At 36.6% G+C, this 13,791-nt stretch overlaps 1 protein-coding gene across 1 annotated transcript; it reads right to left on the minus strand.

Annotated features, from left to right (window-relative positions):
* Positions 1–700: 700 nt before the first annotated feature.
* On the minus strand, positions 701–13,320 carry kat7b (K(lysine) acetyltransferase 7b). The gene is made up of 14 exons (XM_041815586.1): positions 13,137–13,320; positions 10,785–10,935; positions 10,440–10,688; positions 10,213–10,295; positions 9,648–9,731; positions 9,348–9,446; positions 7,880–7,990; positions 6,707–6,898; positions 6,500–6,589; positions 6,212–6,352; positions 6,015–6,108; positions 3,725–3,871; positions 3,495–3,601; positions 701–1,658 (listed from the first exon to the last, which is right to left on the minus strand). Exons 1-14 carry the CDS (start codon positions 13,152–13,154, stop codon positions 1,557–1,559), a joined length of 1,668 nt encoding a protein of 555 aa, XP_041671520.1. The 5' UTR covers positions 13,155–13,320; the 3' UTR covers positions 701–1,556.
* Between the last annotated feature and the right edge of the window lie 471 nt (positions 13,321–13,791).

Below are 13,791 nucleotides of genomic sequence, written 5' to 3' on the forward strand. Positions count from 1 at the left end.
CTTATTTCCTCTTTAATACATATAAAGTTCATTTTTCTGTGGTTAACTTGATGTCATAATCCCCGTTCTACCCAGAATTCCTTGTTTTTTTTTAAGAAAGTTCAAAAGTCCTCAGTGAAAGAAAAGTTTAAATTAGGGAAATTTCAAAATAAAAAAGGGATATTTATGTTCAACTCTAAAGACTGAAATTAATAACTATTGAAATTGTTAACATTCAGCAGTTCTAGTTTTAAATACTTTATATTTTCACACAAGTCAAAGAAAAATATTCTACCTTTACAATCAATATAAAAAATGTGCAATATGCATCATTAGGAGTTCTGATTGGTATTCCACATGCGTGTGGATTGCTGTTGCCCCTTTTGTTATTCATGGCCATGGTGGCAGCTGAATGTGTGCAGCACTTAGGGACAACAGTACCATCATGTCATAAAGTTGGATGAAAAGAGCTGTCTTTAGTTTTATTCATGTTTTGGTAACATTGGTCCTTCCTTCCCCCAGCAGGTGAAAAGAAACCCTCTCAAGAAAAAAGACGCAAGTATCTTAATTTTTCATTCCTAATATTTTCAGCATCTCTTACTGAAGCTGTTTCTTGATGTCAACTCTTCCTCACATTTGTAGGAAATAAAGGAGAAATGTTTGTGGGCCTGATGGGAAGAAGCATTTCCAGCGACAGTAAGCACCAAAAGCAACTTGTATCAAAATTAAAGGCAGCTTTATTGATATTAAAAATATCAATCTGCTAGTACACATTTAACATCTATGGTTAAAAGTACAAATAAAGACAGTCAAATGTTGAACTTCCTGTTGATCACAGATTTTTTAACCAGAGTAAGTCCATCTGCAACAACCACTGCACCTGATGTTCTGGAGAAACCACATGAGCAAGGTATGATTGTATCAGTATAAAAACCTGAGGTTGGTTTATTTCTATGTGCATTATTACAGTGGTATTGTCTTTTTCTTAATTTTCCCCGAAAATTAAAATAAGCGACTAATGCACCATTATTTTGGCAGGTTTGTCAGCGGAGTGGGTCCAGATCCTGTACTGACGGAGCTGGAGGAATACACAGTTCTTCTATACAATGTAACACCAACCAAAGACATCACCGTACATCATTTCTCAAAGTACACTCTGCTTACAGTTTGTTCATGCTAACAGTTATTGTATTAATCCAAACAAAAGTCAGCCTGTAAATGCTGCCAAATGTAGGATTTTTTTGCAAAGAAAAGCAAAACATTCATGATATCCACCACGCTGGACCATTTAACATTCAAAGCGCAGATGTAGGCAGTTTTGAAAGAAATAGGACAAAGGAGAGACTGCTTTAGACACATTTTTCAGCCAAAAATCATCTGATTTGTAACGTGGAGTTTAAAATATAAACAAAAGTGTAAAAAAAGTCATTAAAAAAAGTTCAGAGACAAAAATAAGGGGAAAACATGTCCGAAAGAAAGAAAGAGCACTGGTCTTTATTGACAGTTTTGGGTCGAGGCTACTTGTGGCTGGTGAGGCTAGAGGCGAGTTCATTGAGTAGCCTGAGGTTCTGGGTGCTTCATGTCCCTTTGGGTGGGGTCCACTTCAGCGAGCTTGGGTCAATGGTTTTGTTGCTGTTGCCTCGTTTGATCTCCTTCGCTTTCCACTCGTCAATCAGATCCTAGCAGAGGAAAAAGTGATTGATTAGTGGAAATGGCACTGTAACCTAAGGATATAACAAAGACAGAATGATGTGAACGTTTCAATTCCCTCTCAGTAACTCTGAAAAGTAGTGGGGATACTTTCTTTTTTTTTCTTTTTTTTTTCCTGGACACTACCATTCAACATTTTACTCTGCATATGGGTAGGCATATTCAACAGAATTATCTTAAATCATTGAATTTGTTTCTTTACTGAAAGCTCATGTTAGGAACTTTAGAGTTTGTGCTGAGTTTGGTGCCCCCTGTGGAAAATGCAAAGCATCTCAGTTATTCTTTTTGTTTTGCCCTCTACATGTGCATCTAAAAACTTTGAAAAATATGGAAAAGATTTCATTCACCAAAATTTAATTCAAAAGTGAAACTTTTATACGTTCTAGATTTGCTTTGCATAAAAAGAAATATTTAAATTCTTTTTTAAAATTTATTATTCAGGCTTACAGCTCATGAAAAACAGTCTTGTGTGTTTAAGTAGTAATAATAAAAAACAGAATTTCCAAATATTAGAATATTACACGAGATTAATTAAAAAAAATATTAAAACAGAAATGTCACATATCTGAAAAGAACGCTCATTTTTGCCCTCAATCCTGTTGTGTCAGCAATCAGCTTGTGCATTGCTGAGGTGTTACGATCTGCTGTCTCTCTATGATAAATTATAGCTCATTGTATTACATTCTAAAAATTTTAATATTTTTATTTTTCATAGGTCTAGATTGGCTCTGAATTCTACCAGCATGTAATAAAGAAATACTGGCACATCTAAATGGATTAATCATGTTTAATTTTTTAATCAAGTATGTATATATATAGAAACAAAAGCAGAAAAAAATAATCTGCGACGATGTTTGAAGAATATATACATGAAATGCTACACAATTTAAGACCTTGTATAAACTTGCATGTAAGACTTTAATACTTTTTTAGGGCATGAATTTTTTACTAAATTTCTTTATAAGCTTTAAATACTTTTTAAGACTTGCTGACACCCGGTGTTATCAAAGAGAACGGGGCTAGTGTTTCACAACAGTATGGAGTTTTTTTTTTTTTTAATTAGAGAGGGGCTGGGGTCATCCCCCAGGAAATTTAGCACATCTAGCACTAATTTCCCTGAATTATGGAGAATACTTCTGCATCAATTTGTGGAGGAAGATGATTATATTCCTCCACATGCATAAAGGGGTTTTATGACAAAAAGTCTCATCCGGCTGTCTTTTAATAGTCAAACATTTCACTCAAAAGTTTGTTATTTTTTCCAAGTGGAGGTATTCATGTCAGGTACTAGCCACTTGTGAGTATATCAGCCACCAGAGATGCCAGTCAGCGTGGCCCCTTTCCCAAAAACCTGTTGGAGTCCAGGCACAGGAACTCAGTTCAGTTAAGTTAATTTAACTTGTTTTAAGAAAAAAAAAAAAAAAGATTAAAAATAATGTTGGGGTAAATGCGTGATGTATTGAATAGATTCACTGCACTTCACTAGAAAGCGTTTTTGTTTTCGGTACATCACACACACGTTCCTCCTCTGCCTGGAGTGCACTAATCAGCTCTGTGGGGCTACAGTTAACAGCTCAACTTTTGCAGATCAGACTGATGATTGCATTGTGGATTTTTATATCACACCAGTTTGAGATCATTTTAAGCAATAAATGTGTAAAGATGAAAATAGTTAGTAGGAGACAACTAAACATGTCACTGATAGTCTTGCTTGTCTTCAGTCTTACCCAGTTAAAACTCCTCACTAGATTTGAAGTCATCCAGACATATAACACCTCAACAGAAACCTGGTAGGTAAATCTTACCTGTCGCTTTAACACCAAGTGTTTCCCCTTCCAATACTTGAGCATCTGTAATGACTGCAGGGTGCTCACAATGTCCACTGGATTCACAGCAGTCTCTTGACTGATTTCTGTGCATCAAAAATCACCACAATTTATATCATTTATATATGCATGTTTGTCTTTAATTCAGTGTATCGTTCATGTATTAATAAAATGTTTCATCAACAAATGAGCATTTTGACTTCTTTTACCTTTGATGGAGATCTCTTTGCCTTGAAAGTTGTACATGTATCTCAGTAACACTTCTTTCCAGTAACTACGGTAGCTGATAAGGCCCAGGTCAGACAGAGGCCTCTCTGGTGAGCCCACCTTCTCCTCCACTTTGGACAGCAGGTAACCTGAACCAAGCAGAAAGAAGAGGAATTAAAACAACATTGTTACAATGAAAACAAAAACATAGTATATAATTATACTGAATTCATTTGTTTCATACAGAAGCCCTGTGTGAACATTCATCCTTGCATCTCATTTACGTCTGTTTTTCACAGACAACAAGACATTTTGGTTGTTTTAGCCATACCAACTTACTTTTTTCTATTAGAGGGGTTAAAATGGGAAACAATGGATCCAGTTAAACCCTTTTCAATTTTGAAATTGTGTTTTCGCTCTCATATTTATGCCTCTTATTCTGTCTCTTCAGAAGAAGGGAAAAATGATGGTACAGGATAGGCAAAAATAAGCCACTTGGCTTCAGCCTATTCCTTTTTCGGTTGCTGTCCGATAAATTATCATGTATAAAATGATTTTATTTTTGTTTTTAAACTGAAATACAGCATTCACTCATTCATTCATTCAAAAAATGTGGTGACATGGAAGAAAAGGCTTTAAGGGGTTCAGGGTTTTTTTTTCTGAGAAGAAACAGCGAACAAAATTGAAGAGTACTTGGATTTTTGAGTGAAGCAGCCATAAAACTGTTAGTCTAGAAATGCCTTCATATAATTTTTCAATGCAGTGAAAACTGCTCAAGTAAAAGAACAACAGCGTACTTTTTAATTCAAAGGCAGGATAATTATGAAGCAGAACAGCTCATTTTGACTATGCATAAGGTTTTTATTACTCATTTTTGATGTATTAATATGCTCATACATCTATTCCTCCAGCTGAAAATCTACATCTCATAACCAAGTTATATTGATTTTATTTTGATGAATGCTATATCCAGAAAATCCTCCGAGCATACAATTAAGATGTATTAACACAACTATCACAACAATCTAAATTATTTATATTTTTTGTCTAATCTAAATAAAGTTTGTAGTGTGGCATGACAACTGACAAATATTATCAATAGTAACAAGATACGACCCTGCTAAACAGCAAGCACTCGTATGAGGACACTGGGACGTGGTTGTTTTATGGTTCAAGATAGAGAAGTGAGAAGTGAAACCAACAGTTTTCAAGTATAAAAGTGAGTATAAACGCTTTTGCAGTTCAACAAAATAGGTGCTTTAGCACCTGTTTTGTTGCTAATGGCCCATGTTTTGTTTCACATTTGGACTCTTCAATTTGTTACGCAGTAAAATAAACCTACTGCTCTTGTATGAGGACTTTTTTTAATCTCTTTTTGATTCATTACCTCTACCAAGGAGGTTATGTGATCGGCGGGATTCGTTAGTTAGTTTGTTAGCAACATAACTCAAAAAGCTATGGACGGATTTTGATAAAAATTTTCAGGAAATGTCAGAAATGGCATAAGGAAGAACTGATTAGATTTTGGGAGTGATCTGGATCACCGTCTGGAACCAGGATTTTTTTTTTAAGGATTCTGTACTATTGGGAGATAGGACTAATAGCGGAGGTCTGCGCTCTCCAAGTGCTTTTCTAGTTACAATATTTAGTTTTTCTACTTATCAAGTCCTTCTGATCCCAAATAAATTTGAGAAATCTTTAATGGACACCAAACAAGAGTTTGAATCTCAAGGGGTTAATCTAAATAGCCAAACTAGAGATGACATACAAATACAGTTAAGTAAGACACTGAAGTTATTTACTTTTAAGATTTAAGTTTTAGTAGCACAGTACAAGTAGGCTACTTTGATTTTATTTGGTACTTGCGCATCTAGTTATTTTTACGTGCTCGATCAGGACATGCAACAAAGGAAGTTGGAGCTAGCATATTAAAATGATGTTACATGTCAGAAAGATGATGTTGAAGGTAATACTACTTTGCTGGGCAGCTGTTGTTTTGCCTGTTGCGTGTTTTTCGTTTATGTATTGTTTATGGTACAGAGCACTCACAACCGCAATTTTTTTCTCTGGCAGCAGGTAGCACGACTTATTCCCATATTTTCCAAATTAGAATTCTCCCATATTTCACACAGCTGAATCAAGTACAGGACACAACTGTAAATTACTCAGAAGCACAAAAAACTAAGTAAATAAAAATATAAAAAAGCATTTCTGTTTCAAAACTATTTTTTTGTTATCTTGGTCTAGTAATAAATGTAACAGAGTGACGGATTTTTAAACGTAAACACATACTGAAGTCGATGAGCATCTTTCCAAAGCCCTGTCTCATGTACTGTGGCATTGTCAGGATACAGGAAACGTTGTAGTTGAGGAAGGAATTCTTCTCCTTTATGTAACAAAAAAAAGAGACCTATGATTAAAAATATTATTTTCTACAACAAATTCAATTCTTATATAGTGATAAGTAATTAACTGTTCACTGTGCATACCTTGGAGAAGTATCCCACTAAATGGCAGCCTGTGTTGTCAGCTTCAGTCATGACATAAAACAGAAAAGGCTCCACGTCATAATAGAGTGTTTTGTGGTCCAAGAAGAGTTTGGCAAGTAAACACAGGTTCTGGCAGTAGATCTGCGGATAAAAAGGCATCCACACTCTTCATTATGGTTGATTAAGAATAAGACATCTCTGAGAGGTTTGCTTTAATGGCCTTTACTGCAGCCAGACAACCAATACTAACAAAACTCCAGGTGAAGAAACCAGTGTGATTCTGCCTACCTTATTCTTCTTCCCATCAACTTCAAACACAGATATTGCTCCTTTTCTGTACACCTCGTCTCCTGGAGGATGCTTCCACACACACTTGGCCTGAAAGAATATTCAACAAAAAAAACATAATTATGATTAAAAAATAATAGCTCAGTCTGAGGTTTTTGACAAGAATGTCATATCACAAACTTTAAGATTTTAGTCCACGTTTCTCACCATGTGTCTCCTGAGGATAGTTTGGCTCTTCATGTATTTGAGGCAGAACTCACAGACGTAGAGGCGACCAAGGCGTGCATACTCCTCGGGATATGGTGAGTGGTACCAGGTGTCCAGCTCATAGCGGCCGAATAGGATGGTCTTAATCATGTTGCTGCCCTCAGTGATCTGACCCTGGATACGAAGCTTCTCCTGCAGGAAAAGTAGGGAAAGAGTGTTGCTTCTGGGCTCTGAATTCATTTTCAACACATTAACTGCTATTTAAAAACTATTTATAAATGCCATAAAATCTGGTACAAGAAGTTTTATAAGACCTATTTATTCATCTAAAAAGTGGACTGCATCCTATATACTGGTGCAACCAATATACCAGTATAAAATGCTAAGACACATGACTGCAAGTGCAGCCTCAACCACCACTCAACCTGTTGTGATTTGAAATGTTTGCCTGTTCGCCTATGGTAACCTGACATGCCAGATACACGGCTCCATATATCCATTGTAAGGTGTGTATTCACATTTATCTGGGAATGTAAATTTACCCTGAATTTTCAAAAGAAATCTTGGAAAGTGATTCATTGGACATTCTGTCCGTCACATTTATTATCAATCACAGTGACAAGACAAGGTAGAAGGGCAAAAACATCTTCTCTGCAAAGAGAACTTTATGCTCTATGCTCTAGTTTTAATAAAGAAATGTCCCAATTCTGACAAAACTGCCGTTATATTAAAGTAACATCCAATTAAATCACTATATCAGCAGTAGCCATTGTATATGCCGGCTTAGACTGCAACTAAACCCTGCCAGTATGTTTAGCAAACTCATGCCAAAGCAGGTCGAGAGCAGAGTGAACAAACCTTTTCCATCATGAAAATGTTTAGGTGCTGTCCTCTGCTTGTTATTTAATAAAGAAATGTGGTCCACTTCAGGTAAACTGCTGCTATATCTGCATCTGAGCTAAACGCTACACTGGTGGCAGCCACTGTTATCAGCTAACAGTACAACTAAAACCCCGCCAGTAGCTTCCGCCTCATTCTCCTCAAGGATGCAGAACTGTTTGGTCCGTTTTCAAATCTGGCACAAACGTTCCAGTCTAGAGCTTTGCAAGAAGGATTTGTCTGATGACAGACATGGTATCTGGCAACTGAAGGAGACATCAAATGGGCTTTTACCAGATCTTCAGAAGCTCGGGCCTGTGCTTTCCTGAAGAGCTCCAGGTCGTATTCACTGGTGATGTTCTCCAGAAGAGGTTCTCTGGTGTTTCCATGTGTCTGACGGTGCTCCTGTGGACCAGATGAGAAAGTATAAGTGTAAAATCTGGCGTTTAAGATTTAGGCTGAGGAATTAGTCCACTTTTTTTTGCAATATGCCCTGCTGCAGTTTTAAAGTTGCCGAAGGTTCACTTTTTCTTTGACCTAACATGTATCAAAACACCAGTTGCATACACTGTTTTGCAGCATAGATGTCATGCTCCACACATCACATATAACATAACATTTCTTTTAGAATAGTTCACAAATCATACTACTTTCCTTGTTTTCTCAGTCAAAATGAAAATGACAAAAACCTAACATTTTCCTCAAAACAACAATTCATATTTTTTTCCAAATCATTCTGCCCTAGCTGAATCCATCTAATATTGTTTTGGTTATACTACAGATAGATTTATTGCTGGTGTTTGCTAAACATATTTGAAATGAGGAACTTAGAAAATAATAACATATTAAATCACAATAGCAATATTAGAAGAAAAAAATGCAATTACATTATTTTCCAAAATCGTTGAGCCCTATTTAAGACACACTTTTAATACCTTTTTTCATCTCAAAAGTTAGCATTCTATACACTGACTTGACTAATTCACCAATAAAAATTGCTGAGACACGCACAGATCTCAAGAGGCCATCTGCCATTGTCACATGCTGTACAAGACTTAACCAACTGAAAACTCTCCACATTTATTGCAAACAGCTGTAACACTGCTCTGACTGTGCCAATGCCACAGACCAGACTGGCAGGGGTTGGCGCCACATTTTAACAGCTTTTCTCCCTCATTAGAACGTTAACTTAAATGTAAAGAAAACAAATACTATAGTGTTTAGTAAATACATCTTGTGGAGTGCTGGTCTGACTGAAAACACTCCTCAGGTAAGATCAACGAATGACTAGAGAAGCAGTGTAGTAAGCTGTGAGTCCATCTTACAACAATCACTGCAGGCTGAGAGCTCAGTTACTGTACTGTTAAAAGTAGATGTGCAAACTCCATATGTTGAATACAGATGGTACTAAAAGAGTGACACAGCTGAACAAAGAGGAAATCATCATGAAGGAATACAGTTTAAACCTTTTCCCTTTGAGAGACTCCAATTATAGACTGGGGCTCAGACACCTGAGCAACTTGTATTCTGAACTTTACGGTAGATATAAGCAGTAGTGTAGGGGACACACCTTTATGAATCAAGTGTATACCCACTTCTGCATACACCACTACACCTCTAGATATAAGGTGATATATTTTCCCTTAAACAAATATAACTATAAAATCCCTGCAGTGATGTGACTAAAAACTGTAAACTGTAAAACAGTAAAAACTGTACAGCTTCAAATGAAAACAATCATGTTGAAATGAAAGAGACATACCATGTGCTTTTCTTTTTGCTCTTTCTGAAGGCCAGAGTTTCTTCCCTTCCTCATCTCAGCCACCTGCTCTTTGTATCGACTCTGTTTGGATGTTGGAGTCTGAAAATCAAAGAGATATTAAATAATTTTCAAAGCTGTTACGATTGCACAGGAACAACTATGATTTTAATATGAAATAAGCACATAAGAAACTATTTAGCAACTGTGCTAATTTTACTGAGTCTTTTAAAGCATTTGTACTCTTACTGTAAGAAATTAAAGCTAATCAGTGGGATGCTGATCACTGAATGAATACACCACCTGGTGACGAGTTGCATGGCGTGAGTTGTTTTCTTCTTGAGTTTTTACTTCCTCCTCTTGTTTCTCACGGCTGATAGCTTTCACCTTAAATAGAGAGATAAAAGCATTTGAGTCTTTGTTAGGAAAAAAGCAGCCTGAATTTTTCCAATGCCTCCATGAAAGCTTAATCAATCATAATTCATTTCAATAGAAAATTTCATACAATAAAATTCTTCAAAAGACACTTTATATGGACAGCAATAACAATGGATTTCTACTGATCATGTCATTTAATGCATAGTCTTAAAAACTGATGGATGGAAGTCATTTTAAAACTCAAAAAAAATTACATGAAACTAAACGCCATACATACAAAAAATACAACGGAAGATTAGTGACAAACAAAGCCACCCAAAACACTATATATATATATATATATATATATATTTTTTTTTTTTTTTTTTTTTTTTTTTTAAAGTGATGCAAACATCTGGTTATCTTTCTCATAGCTGATGACAGCAGATGCAGAAATAAATACATCAGCAGACCACAAACTACAAGATGAAAAATCCTTTTTTATACTCACCTTGCATTCATCAGCTGATAGATTGTGATACAGAGGGCAGCCTGATACAGCAAAATGACGTTCATGTTTTCCTGTGAGATGTCCTGTAAAAATGCAAAGAGACCAATTTTATTTATTGTACAATCAAAAAAAGTGTCACAGCGTTCAAATCTATTTGAGTGTGCTCTTATAAATTGCAATTCATGTTATTAATGACCCTTGAAATAGATCTTTGAATGGTATTTTACCAAGTGAGTTGCATCCTGGTGTGGGGCATTTCATGTTGAAGTTGTATGTCTCGTGACAGCGACGACGTTTGGGGCGATGAGACTGGTCCTTATCGGAGTCTCTGTTGGCTTGATCTTTGGCCTGGCTCTCATCATGGGAGGCGTTGGGGCTTGAGATGTCCAGCTCAGACTCAGATGAGGGGGCGTTTCCTGTTGGTGTCAAGGGTGGAGACTCATCATGGTCCACGGCTCGCTTCAAGTCTGGAGTATCTGCAGAAACAAGAGTGAAACCACCACAATGATTTTACCAAAGATGAACCATAGTGTAAAAGCTGGATATTTCACTGACAGGATATGCTGGCTGACCCTGAGAGCTTTGGCTAAGGCGAGTTGAGGCTCTGGTGAGGCGCTGTCTCTTGTGTGCGTTTCCATCACTTTCTGAGCTGTTTGTTTGCTCTCTTTCAGCGGAGGAGTCAGAGTCTTCTGTGCCATCTGAGCCACTCCCAGCCATGTGTCTCTGCCAGGGGAAAAGAGAAAAATATATTGGCTTCCTTTAAAAACTTGAACCATGGAACAAAATACAACACAGAAAAGTATTTGTGTCTTCAGTTTTGGAAAACCTTCAATGCTGTGATACTTTAGAATACCACATTTTTAACAATACATTCTCTGTTACTTCAAACCTTAGGAGTCCATAATCATGCCAACATGATGTCATCATAAGCAATTTTTTTGTCACGTGGTAGCATGAAAACAAAGCCACATTTCTGCATTATAATCACTTTGTATGGAAACCAAGTTTTTCAAGTGCTATCAGTTTTAAGTTTGATGTCAATAGGCTAATTAGAACAGAAAATATGATGATCTGAATTCGATATAAAAATTGATTTTACACATGGTGTACAATATTGTATAGTGTTCCATACTGTACAGGACTGACGCTGGTGATTTTTTCACAACTTTGGCATTTTATGTTATTTTTTAAAAGGAAAAAAACATTTGTACTATCTGTGAATCATGTATTCCTTAAAAATGCAGTCCATGTGATTTACTTGTCCTTGTAATTCTGGACAGAAAGTATTGTACAGGGGGATTGTTAAGAAAAATGGAATTATAGAAATAGAATACAAAAATATTAAAAATGAAAAAAAAAAAAAAAAAGCCCCTGTCTATAACTGTATTTCTGCATATAGCTTTATTTTGGCTGACTTATACCTCTTTGTATTTTCCATTTGCACTTCTTGGGAATCCCACACATTCAAGAAAAAAAAACCTTAAAATTTCCATATTTCAAAGCCTTAAATTTTTTACTTTATAGTCACAAAATTTCTAGGTTTTGGTTCATGTACATTATAGCTTTGAAAGTCTAAAAAAAATTTTTTCCTCTGGAATTAATGACTTTTAAACTTTACTTTTTCTAAAAAATTAACAGATCCCCTGTTCATTTTTCTAAAGTGGCCCTCATACACTTTTGTAATATGGATAGTTTATTTATAGATATTCTGTCAAGAAAAATTGCATGTAGGTCTATTATGTTGGGAAATAAATCTGAAGTTGTGCTGAAAATTTGATACCAAGCAAAAGCACGGTAAACATTTCCTGAGTGGTTACTGTCAAAAGAAAAAATTAACAAACTGGCAAAGATAGCCTATAGACTTCTATGGGTTAATGCATGACAGTGAAAAACACGCTGGAGCCTTAAAAATACATCTATTTCATAAGGAAGGAGCTGAGGAGAGGAATGGATCCATTATAAAATCGCTATCACTGAGAGAGATGCTGTTTTAATTGTACAGTTGTCGGCAATGCTGCCGAAACTAGCAGTATATTTGTGTAATTTACAAAGTATATTGGAGCTTTTCTTCAATTACTTTTTAGCTGCATATTATTGGGTACCCAGGACTTGTATTTTGTTGCCATGAGTATCAAAACACAAACAGATATTGTGGGATGTGTTTGCCTCTTGTTATGAAGTCAGTCAACCCTGTCTGTGCCTTGTTAGACAGGCCACAGACAGCTGATAGCTCCTGTTAGCTTGGTTACTCACAATGGTGGCTAACGTTTGCAGCTTATAGTTCAACTATGGCACAGTTATACAAATTAACTTAACTGCTAATGACGAATGCCTACAGAGCAAAAAGGACAGCTTCTGCTGGCACTTCGGCAGACTATTGTTATTAGCTTAGCTCATTATAGCTAAGCTGACCCGGTTTTGTCGTCAGGCTAACAGATCGCCGCACCAAACTACACTGATTAATCTCACAGTTAAGAAGTACTACCAGCTTATAGCCATCTTTCCTATAGCCTGTTCACATATTATCGACCCCGAGTCGGTTATGGTGGTCTTAAGGTGTATTCGGCGTACATATAACCAAAAAAACCTCCCTTTTCGATTAAATTAGAATAGTAAATATAATCTGGATTTGGGCTAGCTGTACGTTACCAGCTACAACGGTTAAAAAACGTTAGTTCTCGACACATTAAATAGAAACGGTAACAAAATCACTTTTCACAAGTCACACAGTTGAAAAAAAAAACAAAAACTCGTCAGCTGAATCGAGTAAGACTGATCATAAGCATAAGTAATAGCCTGTTTCAGCATGCTAAATAGCCGGGTTGCTGGATGTAATATGGTGGCATAGTCTCTATGTGGAGTTGAACACATCGTTGCTAACTTAGCTAACGTTACCCTCTTGTGCGACCTACATTTGTTCTTACCTGTCGTCTGCGAGGCATTTTCCTTCTATACGCAGAGATTCCTGGCGGTTTTTCCTGTCCCGAATTCAAAATAAATCCCCTAAACTCTTAGAAAGAGACGAATCAATTACTGTGTATTGATTATTTCTAGGCAAAAGTTTATATGAACAGGGTTGCCAGGGTTTACCGCGCCATGTTCCCCTCACAGACGGAGACGGGGATTGCATTTCCGGTAGTAAACTGTGGCAGGTTCACTCGGCAGATTAGCTACTTGACCACCAGAGGGTGGCTTCCTACAACAGTCTATAACCACAGTTAGGACTTGGTACACTATATAAGTATTCGATCGCCGGAACATTACACGAACAGGTACTGTAATGGCATTTTAATCAAATACAGGTACTTTAAATGTAGTTAACCCCCTTTGCAGCTATAACAGATTCCACTCTTCTTGGAAGGCTTTCCACAATAATTTGGAGTCTTTTGTGGGATATTGTTCCCATTCATTCTGTAGAGCATTTATGAGGTCCAGCACTGATGTTAGACAAGCAGGCTTGGCTCAAATCTCCATTCCAGTTCATCCCAAAGGTGCTCATTGGAGTTGAGGTCAGGGCTGTGTGCAGGACAGTCAGGTTTTTCCTCACCAAACTCATCAAACCATGTTTTCATAGTCCTT

The sequence above is a fragment of the Cheilinus undulatus genome, linkage group 20 (assembly GCF_018320785.1).
Source record: "Cheilinus undulatus linkage group 20, ASM1832078v1, whole genome shotgun sequence".
Taxonomy (NCBI): Eukaryota; Metazoa; Chordata; class Actinopteri; order Labriformes; family Labridae; genus Cheilinus; species Cheilinus undulatus.

Excerpts from the sequence above, each read along its gene's own strand:
- kat7b (XM_041815586.1), bottom strand. Across the intron at positions 9,732-10,212 it reads TATCAGCTGATGAATGCAAG|GTGAAAGCTATCAGCCGTGA; the intron begins GTGAGTATAAAA and ends TCTCTATTTAAG. Across the intron at positions 3,602-3,724 it reads CAAAGAGATCTCCATCAAAG|AAATCAGTCAAGAGACTGCT; the intron begins GTAAAAGAAGTC and ends TTTGATGCACAG.